This window comes from Haliotis rufescens, unplaced genomic scaffold (assembly GCF_023055435.1).
Source record: "Haliotis rufescens isolate VD_foot unplaced genomic scaffold, xgHalRufe1.0.p SCAF_26, whole genome shotgun sequence".
In the NCBI taxonomy this organism is placed as follows: Eukaryota; Metazoa; Mollusca; class Gastropoda; order Lepetellida; family Haliotidae; genus Haliotis; species Haliotis rufescens.
The window spans coordinates 441,034-454,501 of NW_025963957.1; the positions used below are offsets into that span (position 1 = coordinate 441,034).

The 13,468-nt window shown below is 40.6% G+C and overlaps 1 protein-coding gene across 1 annotated transcript; it reads right to left on the reverse strand.

Annotated features, from left to right (window-relative positions):
- Positions 1 to 6,665: 6,665 nt before the first annotated feature.
- Positions 6,666 to 11,469, reverse strand: LOC124141516 (snaclec 27-like). The gene is made up of 3 exons (XM_046509553.2): positions 11,311 to 11,469; positions 8,319 to 8,495; positions 6,666 to 7,753 (listed from the first exon to the last, which is right to left on the reverse strand). The coding sequence occupies exons 1-3, from the start codon at positions 11,381 to 11,383 to the stop codon at positions 7,533 to 7,535; spliced, it is 471 nt and encodes a 156-aa protein (XP_046365509.2). The 5' UTR covers positions 11,384 to 11,469; the 3' UTR covers positions 6,666 to 7,532.
- Between the last annotated feature and the right edge of the window lie 1,999 nt (positions 11,470 to 13,468).

Consider the following 13,468-nt stretch of genomic DNA (forward strand, 5'->3'; position numbering starts at 1 on the left):
ACCTGCAAAGATTGTATCATGTGAACCGAAAACTTCAACAAATGTCAGCCATTATTAGGTCCGCTTTTAAAGCTCCGTCATTCATAAGTCATGTCATTCATAAGAACACACACACATTTATACAGTGTATATTGTCTGCTTTAGTGTAAATACTCCCAACTGTAATCGTATTTATGTAACGGTTCACTGCTACAAATGTGTACACGATTGTGTACAGTTATACTGAAATGTATCATATGTGTGTATCCATGTACCACGATGAATGGTTCTGTGTAATATACATTGATTGATTGATTGATATTGACACTACATGCATGCTCACAATGACTTGTCGATTTTATCGTAAATAACTTGGGCCCTGAATAAACCGTGCGCCCGTTGATCTGTTGTCTTGAAAATTTACCCACTCAGGCTGTTGGTGAACTCAAATCAACCGCAGCCACACACAGTATTTGTTATGATAACACCAATGAAACATATGTTTTATTAATTTAACAGTGTTCAGCATCATTCCTTCAGTAGCTGATGAAGCTGAAGAAGCTACACAGGCATTAATGTTTGGTAAATAATACTTCAAACTCATTTATTTCTTGAATCACCGAGAAGCCAGATGTCATATTTCCCTTCCTCCAGATGCCTTTTCAAATTGCAGTTGTTGAAAATATGTGAATCATGGGTTGATCCTGGCCATTGGACAATAATGTTTGTGAATCTGCAAAAATAAATAAATCCATACATAAATAACTAAATCCACAAGTCCACATTCGTTAAGAAAATAATATTTAAATAAGCCGAATAATTATGAAACATTTGGACATTAATAAGCCTACATGAGCTATTGACAAATCAATTATGACACAATGACGTTTATTATCTGAAAGTACCAGCAAGTCTAGATTGTTTGGTTACATTGCAAGGGTCAAGGACGTCAAGGATATTTACCGGAGTTGGGCGTTGCACACAGCTTGCACATTAATGGCGTGGAATCCTTTTCTGCACACATATACTGCTTCATCTAATGCTGGTCGTTGAATAGGTATCAAAGTACAATCTATGCAGCCAACAACTTTCGGAAAACCACAGATGTGGAAGAAATCCTCCGCTAGTTTAGTGTGTTTGTCGGGCGTTGGAAACCGGATCAAGTCATACGACTTTACGATTGCATCTGTCGTCTTTTCCAACACGCGACAAACACTTGATTTGGCAATACCATGTATATCTCCTAATTCGCTTGGAAATCCCCCTTTTGAAAAGTATCTAAGTGTTACTAACACCTGCACATGGACAGGTAAGGCACACGAACGTTGGGTCGGCCGAGAGATCTCCGAGCTGACCCGATCAACCAGCTGTAGGATGGTATGTCGAGGAAAGCGATACCTGGCAATCAGTTCTGTGTCGGTCAAAGTATCCAACACTTGAGTCCTATCCCTGAATATTCGCTCTCGCCTAATGTTTCTCCTGTTCAAAATTTCTTTGATTCTCAATAGTGTCGCCATATCAGACGCTGACTTAGGATGTCGTAAGCTAGTTACAAGTGCCCCATACCTATCGTAGGTTAGGAGGTTGTTTACGGTGGGGTGTAAAGTTAGGAGGTCTTTGTGAAACGGCACAAATATTTAAGAGGTGCTTTACGACGTGGTTTAGGAGGTCGTAGCGCTTAGAGGCTTTCGTGAAACGGCACCCTCCTTTGGTCCGGTAGGCAGGGGAAAGGTCATAGTTAATTCACAGAATGGATGTCGTAAGAAAAAACTGTTTTGATCATAAGGTTGACACAATTGTATGGATAACAACTTCTTTAAAAAGATCCTTATACCGTTGTCAAGCAAGACTGAAAGAGGGACATAGTACAGAATATATATAGTAGGTGGAGGATTAACAGTAGGGGATTAAGAGTAACAACAATTGCATACATGAGTGAGATAACATGAGTAAGTGTTGACAGCAAAAGGATAATACTGTCACAACACGATGGACAGAGAACACATAGTTGGAAGCCAGTGGGACATGAAGCCAATTAAACAGGATAAGTGATTATTGCTTGATGAGTTCATAGCAGGCGGATGAGATGAAATGGCCTTGATCTCTGTTGATTGATGGCTTGTGACGGCGAATGTGGACTGCATCTTTTTGTGAAACCATGGAGGTTGTTGGAGAGGATGATGTGATTAGGACAGTTGCTGATGTGGTCCGAGATGGCAGATTTACTGTCTGATTTAATGGTTGAGGTTTTGTGCTCTTTGATTCTCTTATGTTGTTTTCTATAAAGTTGTGTCTACCTTGTCATCCGTCAACTTCTAAGTAATGCTTATCAAACAGTTTGCTGTGATCATGTTTACAATTTGTATAATGTACTTAAAGGAAGATTTGACTTTAAAACAGAGACCTTTGTGTATTTCATTGACCAAAAGAAAGCGTTTGGTAACGTTCATAGAAATTGTCTTCGGCTCAAGCGAAGACCAGTGGGTATCACCGAGAACATATTCGCTGAGATACGGGCTCTGTGCGACAATACATCAAGTGCCGTGAGTCAACGTCTTTCATTAATGTCACCTGAGGAGTGAGACAAGGCTGTATTCTGTCGCCACAGTATTTTCTATCTATATAACGACTTGGCGAAGGAACTCGAAAAACTGAATGAAGGGAGAGGTATTGAAGATGTTTCTCTACTTCTGTACACAGACGATATGGGTCTGCCCAGTCCAATCAAAGAAAACCTGCAAAGGATGCTGGATGACGAATTGCTGCTGCAGATTGTGGCTATGTGTAAATGCTGATAAATCGGATTATATCAAATATACAGTTTCAATGTTGCAATATTCTCCTGATACCTCGGATTCTGGTTACAAAAATGCACTTAAAAATCAAATATATTGAATGAAAATAGCAATTATACTTAAGCGTTCACTTATACCAGTGTTCGAAATACCTGCCTGTCCGACCGTCCGAGACGGGTTGATTTCAACTCGGGCTGCCAGATTTTCAAATCCCCCTGCCCGACGGTCGGGTTATATTTCATATGTGAAAATATTCTAAATATTTCCCGATGATAAGCATTAATTCACATGTAAAGATGAATGATAAAATGTAACCAAAAAGAAACCCCGTTAGCTTATCCTGAGAAACATATGATTATAGTGGGCAGGCAGGTTTTGGTCAGGGCTGGCAAGTATTTCAGCTAGCCAGTCCTGTGGTCTGGCTGAAATTTTTTGGAGTTTCATACCCTGCTTATACACGTGTTCCCGTGATACGGCAATTACTAGATCTCTCTTCGTCATGTGTATCCCCCAAGGGTTTACTCCTCCATGAAATAACTTACTCTCGTTAATTAAATGCTTCCTTTCCCAGCGTCACGGTTATTCACCCACGACAAAGAGATTCAAGCTATCCATTTTATGATCCAAAGATCAATATTGGACAAAGAAAGTCGCAGCTTTGAAGTCTGATCAACATGTATGTAACTAATGCCTTTATGCTTCATGTTCTTTTTAGCAAGTTTGTTGTTTAACACCACACGCATATTATATACTGTCATTGAATATTGAACAACCACAATAGTGAATACCATTGTTGGTTGTTCGTTTGTTTCATACTATGTTCTTTTAGGTATAGCTTTCTGGGTTCAGATATTGTTTCAGACATTTGACTGGCCAGCGATACCTGGACGAAATTGTGCACCCTGTGGTTCTTCCATTCGCTAGCGTCATCAGCAGAAATTGTGAACTGCAAGATGACAATGCCAGACCACATCGTGCCCAGGTCATCACCGATTATCTCCGACGAGAGTGAGTGAGTGAGTTGGGTTTAACGCCGCTTTTAACAGTATTCCAGTTATATCACGGCGTGTCAGCTTAATGTGGGAGGAAAGCCCGAAGTGATGCAGGTCTCAGACGTTTACCACTTCGGTGAAAGCCACGAGCACGGGTATGGTGCTGACAAACCTAGAAACATAATCGGGGTGAACCGGGATTCGAACCCACAATCATAGGTTTCTGGCGTGCCCAAGGGACGCAACTCTGCAGAGCGAATCGCGGCGCCTTAGACGACTGGGCCACCCGTGCCCCCTCTCCGACGTGAAGGCATACGGAAATTGGACTGGCCCTGCTTCTAAACTGACAGGGGTGTCAGACTCGGTGACTTATTGTTTGGTTGATTTGATGCTCATGATGTCAATAATTTAATTGTCTGATCCAGACTCGATTATTCACATACCGCCATCATATTACTGGAATAAAGGCATTAAGTTATTTTACTGTTCTTCGTTGGCAGTTTTGTGTTTAATCTTAATGTATTTCAATTTCAATTTCTTTATTCAACGTACTGAGGAGGCCACAGGCCTATAGTACAATCATGATTACAGGAGCAGTTGGTACAATCATATAATTTCCTTGATTTTCTTTGTATAAAAGCACGATATATGTACATAGAAAGATTTCTTATGGTTTCGATGTTGCTAGTGGTCAGTAATAGTTTAAACTTAAATGTACAATGGTTTATATGAAAATATTTTGGTAAATATACTTTTCTTAGTTCATCATAATGCGGACATACTAGTAAAAAGTGATACTCGTCCTCAATTAATCCTAGGTCACATAGTGGACAGAGTCTATTTTCTCTCGGAATATTTTGATATCTACCTTTTTCAATTAAAAGATCGTGTGATGAACATCGGAATCTTGCAAGTGCTACCCTAGATTTTCTAAGGCTAACACTGAAAAGGTATTGCGCTGTATTTATTATGTATAACCCTTGACAGTCACGATATGGCTGAAATAGTGCCGATCTCACTTTAAAGTTTAACTCACTCACTCACTCGTAAAGGCATTGGTCACATTATTACTTAATTACATGTATAATTTATATACAAACTAATCCACCTGACTCCCCTTATCCTCAGTCACCATTTGGTCTTAGTTATGCTATTAATCAAATTATGAATTGTGATCAAGGAGTTTTACTCCATAGTGATTTGGGCACTCAGTCAATTCACTTTATATTCAATTGATCTATTGTAGACATTGTCGTCTGTATCATGAGCATCTGTCCATGAATTATTTTCAAAAACTGTTCTCGAAAAGATGAGCGGATCCTGCCCCAGGGGTGGCACCTGTCGCAAACACATACAAAGGCAAGGCAATTGTTCACCTGAAAAAAAGACGTGAACATATACATGTAGTACAAATCAAAATAGGGAATTGCTTCGGACAGCATTGTTGTCACTTATCCGTCACATTTGTCCACATGACTACCATAAAGCTTTGTGAAAGCTTTACAGAGGCCTTGAACGGTGTAACCCTGACTAAACACTTTTCAGCAAGATTTGTACAAGTTAGTATAAGGCTCTTTGAAATCTTTGTAGATCATGCTTATAAACAGTTATCATCCCTTGTATATATGCAATCACTTTATAAACTGACGGCCAAAAGAAACGTTACCAACGATATTTCTAGGATAAAATATGACCAACACAATTTGAAGCAGCAATAACAATTGTATTGTAGAAATTCTTCATTCAGAACAGTAAAATGCGAATTTACTAATTCAACAACAAAGTCCTTGACCTCCATCAGGGACATTTCTTGACAAGGGGCCATTCGTCCAGTATTCGATCAACAACATTGGTTACAACTTTAAGGTGACGACGGCCCAGACCGTTCAATACGGGATATGACCTCCATGAGCGGCAATGCATCTTCGAATGCGGCGTCGAACTGAGTAGACAAGCGTCCTCACATCGACTGCAGGTATCCGATTCCATTCCTCACGGAGGGCAACGATCAACGCTTGTCTCTTGAAGGGAGGATGTTGACGTTTCCGAAGACGCCGCCCCAGCTGGTCCCAGAGATATTCTATGGGTGACGGATCTGGTGATCGAGCTGGCCACGGCAGGACAGTCACGTTGTTGGCGTTGAGGAAGTCTCTAGAAATACGGGCTTTATGGGGTGTGGCGTTATCTTATTGGAACACCGTCCGTTGTTGACGCTGGATGAAAGCAAGAACCACTGGCCGTAAGATATTGTCATTGTAGCGTTGTGCTGTCAGATTGCCTTCGATGCTGACAAGTTCCGTCTTCTCGTCCCCGCAAATGCCGCCCCAGACCATCACACTTCCGCCCCCGTAAGGTTCCACCTCTTGGACACAACAAGGAGCCGTACGTTCACTACGTCGTCGATAATCTCGCGTCCGCCCATCAGGTTTGAAGAGTTTGAACCTGCTCTCGTCACTAAACAGCACTCGCCGCCATTCCCTTTGTTGCCATCGCTGTGTTTGTTTGCACCACGTCAATCTGGCACGTCGATGTTGACGGGTCAAGGTCATGCCCTTGAAAGGGCGATAAGCCCGGAGACCATAATGTCGTAGTCGTCTGGTCACTGTTTGTCTGCTGACCGGATGTCCTAAGCTGTTGGCAGCTGATGACGTCACAGTAAGAAATCTGTTCCTCAGATGAAGTACCCGTAAAAAGCGGTAATCCTGCGGGGTCGTGACCTTTGGTCTGCCACACCGTAGTATGTCTGCGGTTCTGCCAGTCTGTCGGAGACGTGCGACCAGTCTGGTAATGGTCATCTTGGAGAAGTTCATGTTAATGGCAACCTCTCTCTTTCGCTCCAATCTGCAGCATACCTATGGCTCTCTCCCTCTGGACAGCGGTCAGTCTTGGCATGTTCGTTGGTGTTAATCATCGCAACCAATGATAGGGAACAGATCCGTGCTTAATTTATACCCGGAAATTGCACGATAATTTGGGAAAGAATGTTTTCAAAATTTGCAGAAAAACACCGATATCTCCCAAAATGCAAAGAACGACAGAGAACATGAAGGCTGTATTCGTGAGATGTGCTCTTTACTGTTTTTGAACAGGTTGGCATCTTTGTTTCAAAGTGGCAAATCAGTTAATGTTGGTAACGTTTCTTTTGGCCCTCAGTTTATAACAACTGTCATTTTTTTCTAAAAATGCTCCGTTGTACAGATTTTGTTTATATATGGCGCGCATTGTGAAATACAAATGTGCTCTTTACCACTGACAGGAGTTTATGTAATCCTAAACATTACACAGAAATGATCATCGACAGTCATATCTTCAACAGAACAGCAAATGGCGAGCAACATTTACAAGCTTATTGCCGACCTCCCGACTTGTCAAGTTCTGATGCAGTTCTTGCTAATTTATCAGCCTTCTCACTACTACACAGTCATCCATGAGGAAGTATTCATGAAAAGTCAACATCCAATAGATTTTCTTAATTCATTGAAGATGAGAAGTATTATGTTCATTAAACCTTGTCGTACAGAGGAAGAATCTGAAGTAAGTGCTTATGAAGCACAGACGGAATCAATCAACAAGTTCATATTTTTTACACGCGAAACACTTATTTTCAGTTTCCAATCTCTTAAGCTCCTACTCCAAATAGGGTTTGTAACAAAGTTACTTTTTTTAAATCTTGTTACGAGATTATTTGTAATTCCATACTGCTTGACAAAAGTGTTAAATGGTCACAATATGCTTCTTCTTTCCCTTCTTCTCCTCCTCCGTGTTCTTAGCAATCACCGTAAGGGTTGTCTAGGACGATTTCGCATAGATATTTCCGTTTATTGGCACACAAATCTGTGAACCAGCCACGGGTAACTATGCTCATTACAACACAGGATCCAGACTTGGGGTGGCCGTTTTTCCAGGAGTTGAAGGCGCCAAGCGCCTCGCCCAGGTGCCATTGCCACCCTGTAGACGTCTTTTTTAAACCGATGTGTAGGCCGCCATCTGAAACATAGTCCGGGTTAGATTAGAATTACGTTATATAGCTGGAATGTTGCTGAGTGCAACGTTAAACAACACACACACACACACTCAAACTCTCTCTCTCTCACACACACACACACACACACACACACACACACACACACACACACACACACACACACACACACACACACACACACACACGCCTCTCTTGCGTAACCAAATGATCATAGAGAGGGCAATTCTTACGATTCAAACAAACGATCTTGTCATCCTTGCATATGTTAGGTGAGGTGAGGTGAAATGGGATTTAACGTCGCGTCCAAGACTATTGCACTTATATAGCGACCTGCATGCACGTGTATGTGTTTGTGTGGCTGCTTGTACTAGTCCGGACTGATGCCGATTTATAGTGCTAGCTCACTGAGATACCATGCCGCAGTTCAGACACAGTATACGGAGTCCGAATTTTCTGTAAGCTTCTTTGTTTTCAACAGTTTGAGCATAATTATTTCTTTCCAGGGTTTTCGGGGACAAAATCCATCCCAATCCCCCCAAAAATATCAAGTGGACTTATGATATTTACCATTTTCCAACATAATGTCTCGGATAAGGATGTTTTCTTTAAAATTCTGGATGTTCACGAGTCTTCCGCCATTTTCCACACATGTCTGTCTAGCGTCTGTATTGGATGCTGATGGACTGAACAATCGAAGGCATAACCCAGTCGGCTTGGAATATGTCCACTGGGAGGGACATTCATCTGAAATAATAATTCGATGTTTGTGTAGTTGTTCTGTTGAATGCAGCAGTCAACAATATTGAGTGAGTGAATGAGTGAGTATGGTTTTACGCCGCTTTTAGCAATAGTCCAGCAATATCACGGCGGGGGACACCAGAAATGGGCCTCACACATTGTACCCATGTCGGGAATCGAACCCGGGTCTTCGGCGTGACGAGCGAACGCTTTAACCACCAGGCTACCCGACCGCCCCGTCAACAATATTGAAGCTGTATGACAGCGGCCTGCAAATAATCAGTAATACAATGCCCTGAGCTATGGATGATGTCATCTTGTTGCAGTAAACACACCTTTATTTGTTACGAACATAATGACCTAGACCTTGGCTCAAGGATGACCTTGACGTTTGACATGACTGGTCAATGTGTCAAGAAAGAGCGCTACATATTGATATGATATCCCGGGGGTATCAAAATGACGCGGATTTGGTTTTAAAAATAAACAGTGCGCCAGCGCAGTTGCGGTCATATTCAGACATATTCTTGCAGCTTGTGGATTTACATGGGACTTCTAAACGAGCGCGCTCCGTGAACACACAATCAATACCTTAGTATGCCGACCCAAGAGAAAGGCATTAATTGCTTGCAAAGCGTCCGCCGCGGCAGATTAAGTTATGTCAGTCATGTAAATGTATAAGGTTTTGTTTATCGATACAGATAAGTTAAGTCTAAAAAATGGAATAAAATTTTGAGTCTGTTGTGACAGTCTGTCTGTTTTGTGACAAAAGTTTGCCTTTAGCTTTACTGTCCAAAATAATTCAGCAGCCTCTATATATAGTAGGCATTGATGTTATGTTTTGCCGATCTGACTTGTTTCTTATATACTTGTCAAGTGCGGTTTGGAGACATATCTGGAATACCGAATTCTTGCCAGCTTCCAAAACTAATCCTGATTCAAGCACTGAGACAAGACTGTTCCAAGACATTCAACAGTGACAATATCCTGAAAGTCCGCAAGTGTACATACATTAATTCTAAGGTGTGTTACTTACTAGCGATGCCACTTACTTGACCCATTGTATCGCCCTTTTTATTGTTAACCTAAAATTGTAAACCTCCCATATAATGTATTGATTATTCATTAACCTTGTGTGGTCAATTACTGATTACAAAACTTATTTTCTGTACGTGCCGATTTCGGGGTTGACGTTTGCGTTTCAACTTAGATATCCCCTTGTAACAGTACTCGTATGTATGCCGGAAGTGACGCGGCTCTATATTTACAGTTTTGAAATTGTATTCATACGCACTTTGCATTCATTATAAAGACACATTGACGTGGTGTAATTATGTGATTAACAATCATCGCTGCTAATAGACTCTAAATAGTATACATTACAGGCTGAATTGAAAACCTGATATGAATTGGAAGCTTGTTAAATATCCTATAAATATATAGTGGTTATACATATACTGTCCATTTGTCAATAACTAGAAGGCTCTACTGATACCAGTTGACATTTGACTTAACTATTAAGCTAGTGGCAAGACACAACTCTGTGAGAAGGTATTCATATATATAGTGAACATGTGTCAGTTGTCATTTGTCTCTTTCTATTAGGTAGTTGCAAGACAACTCTTTGAGAAGGTATTCATATATATATTTGACATGTGTCAGTTGCCATTTGTCTTAACTATTAGCTAGTTGCCAGACATAACTCTTTGAGGAGGTATTCATATATATATAGTGGACATGTGTCAGTTGCCATTTGTCTTAACTATTAGCTAGTTGCCAGACATAACTCTTTGAGGAGGTATTCATATATATAGTGGACATGTGTCAGTTGCCATTTGTCTTAACTATTAGCTAGTGGCCAGACATAACTCTTTGAGAAGGTATTCATATATATATTTGACATGTGTCAGTTGCCATTTGTCTTAACTATTAGCTAGTTGCCAGACATAACTCTTTGAGGAGGTATTCATATATATAGTGGACATGTGTCAATTGCCATTTGTCTTAACTATTAGCTAGTTGCCAGACATAACTCTTTGAGGAGGTATTCATATATATATAGTGGACATGTGTCAGTTGCCATTTGTCTTAACTATTAGCTAGTTGCCAGACATAACTCTTTGATGAGGTATTCATATATATAGTGGACATGTGTCAATTGCCATTTGTCTTAACTATTAGCTAGTGGCCAGACATAACTCTTTGAGGAGGTATTCATATATATAGTGGACATGTGTCAATTGCCATTTGTCTTAACTATTAGCTAGTTGCCAGACATAACTCTTTGAGGAGGTATTCATATATATAGTGGACATGTGTCAATTGCCATTTGTCTTAACTATTAGCTAGTTGCCAGACATAACTCTTTGAGGAGGTATTCATATATATAGTGGACATGTGTCAGTTGCCATTTGACTTATCTATTAGCTAGTGGCCAGACATAACTCTTTGAGGAGGTATTCATATATATAGTGAACATGTGTCAGTTGCCATTTGTCTTAACTATTAGCTAGTGGCCAGACATATCTTTGTGAGAAGGGATTCATATATATAGTTGACATGTGTCAGTTGCCATTTGTCTTAACTATTAGCTAGTGGCCAGACATAACTTTGTGAGAAGGGATTCATATATATAGTGGACATGTGTCAGTTGCCATTTGTCTTAACTATTAGCTAGTGGCCAGACATAACTTTGTGAGAAGGGATTCATATATATAGTTGACATGTGTCAGTTGCCATTTGACTTATCTATTAGCTTGTGGCCAGACATAACTTTGTGAGAAGGTATTCATATATATACTGTACGTGTTTTAATACCTACCATGCCTCCACTGATAACAGTTGACATTTGTCTTGGCTGTGAGCTTGTGGCCAGCCACAGCCGTGTATAGCATACTGCTTCTATGACACAGCAGCTCGTCGTGATTGTAGAAAAAAGAGGCACAGTTTGTTGAGTAGAAACACAGTCGAACACACTCAGCTAAAGATCGGGGTCAATAACATGGGTTAAAACCACTCCAATGGAGAGAACCAGATTCATCACATCTGCAAAAGTAGAGGTGAGGTGAGATGAAATTGGGTTTAGCTACTCTCTTTTTATTACTATTATACAGCTGCTTAATTAATCAACTTGTTCTGGTTTAATCACTCAGTGATCGTTGTCAAGGTAAATTGGGTTTTGGGTCCGTTTTATTGTCATCTATGCTTACAACTAGCTGATAATAATAAATATGTGAAACAAATAACACGTTTTAATTAATTCTCCATTTTTGTTTAATGACACCCTGGCCTCCAGAACACAGCTCCGTGACATAACACGTTAATGACAATTACAAATACCCGGAGACTTTAAGCAAATGTAAGCATGTACTTTTACTTGTACCTCTCGGTATGAGTCACCATAAGTTTATAAAGTATGTTATTGATAAAGAAGCTAAAAACATTTTCATAAATATTTTTTTTCAAAAACCCTACCTGTTGTCTGAAACAGCCGCGTTGGGATTATTCCAGCGTCGAAATGACGATCAATCAACTGAACGTGTCCTAAAGGCATCATGGTCGAATGGACCAAGCGTGGTCCAATGTTTCCCATATGGTAAATATTTAACTAGGTTCCAGCTCACATTACAAAAAGCTTGAATTATCTTTATTCAGAACGTATTTTAATTAAGCTGTTGTTTATATCGTGTAGTGTTTCCAAACCATCCTCTTGGGAATAAGTATTGTTTTTGTTTCAATGTTTGTGATGTCCTACTTTCCTCGTAAACTGAGGCTGGCAGGTGTCCTTTTCATGGATTACTCTTGTGTTGCCTTGTTTTCACTCGGTATGTAAACACTCTTGTGTTGACTTGTTTTCATTCGGTGTGTAAACACTCTTGGGTTGCCTTGTTTTCACTCGGTATGTAAACACTCTTGGGTTGACTTGTCTTCACTCGGTGTGTAAACACTCTTGGGTTGCCTTGTTTTCACTCGGTGTGAAAACACTCTTGTGTTGCCTTGTTTTCACTCGGTGTGTAAACACTCTTGGGTTGCCTTGTTTTCACTCGGTATGTAAACTCTCTTGTGTTGCCTTGTTTTCACTCGGTGTGAAAACACTCTTGGGCTGCCTTGTTTTCACTCGGTGTGTAAACACTCTTGGGTTGACTTGTCTTCACTCGGTGTGTAAACACTCTTGGGTTGCCTTGTTTTCACTCGGTGTGTAAACACTCTTGGGTTGACTTGTTTTCACTCGGTGTGAAAACACTCTTGGGTTGCCTTGTTTTCACTCGGTGTGTAAACACTCTTGGGTTGCCTTGTTTTCACTCGGTGTGTAAACACTCTTGGGTTGCCTTGTTTTCACTCGGTGTGTGATCACTCTTGTGTTGCCTTGTTTTCACTCGGTGTGTAAACACTCTTGTGTTGCCTTGTTTTCACTCGGTGTGTAAACAGTCTTGGGTTGCTTTGTTTTCACTCGGTGTGTAAACACTCTTGGGTTGCCTTGTTTTCACTCGGTGTGTAAACAGTCTTGGGTTGCCTTGTTTTCACTAGGTGTGAAAACACTCTTGTTTTGTCTTGTTTTCACTAGGTATGTTTGAGTTGCCTTGTTTTCACTCGGTGTTAAAACACTCTTGTTTTGTCTTGTTTTCACTAGGTGTGTAAACACTCTGAGTTGCCTTGTTTTCACTCGGTGTGAATAACCTGTGTAATCTGTGTTCCGCCGGAACCCACCGTATTCAGTCCATGCGATATTGATAAGAGCAAAGTGTATGGTTAAAGAGAAACGCTTTCAAGGAAGGTATAAAGTTTGCATCTCGCGCCTGGTATCGCTATAATCGTAACCGTTGTCTACTAGGATGATCTCATGTCAGGGATAATGGGCTGACCAGTGACAGGCTGCGTGATTGAGTGAGAATATTGCTGATTGTGGCGTTAAACAACTTTCTACCATGACATTGAAGAATGCTGCATTCTAATTGGTTAAAAAGAGGTTTCCTTTTAGC

Excerpts from the sequence above, each read along its gene's own strand:
- LOC124141516 (XM_046509553.2), bottom strand. The coding sequence starts at position 11,383 with ATGCTATACACGGCTGTGGCTGGCCACAAGCTCACAGCCAAGACAAAT. Across the intron at positions 8,496-11,310 it reads CTGTTATCAGTGGAGGCATG|ATGAATGTCCCTCCCAGTGG; the intron begins GTAGGTATTAAA and ends TTATTATTTCAG. Across the intron at positions 7,754-8,318 it reads AGACATTATGTTGGAAAATG|ATGGCGGCCTACACATCGGT; the intron begins GTAAATATCATA and ends ACTATGTTTCAG.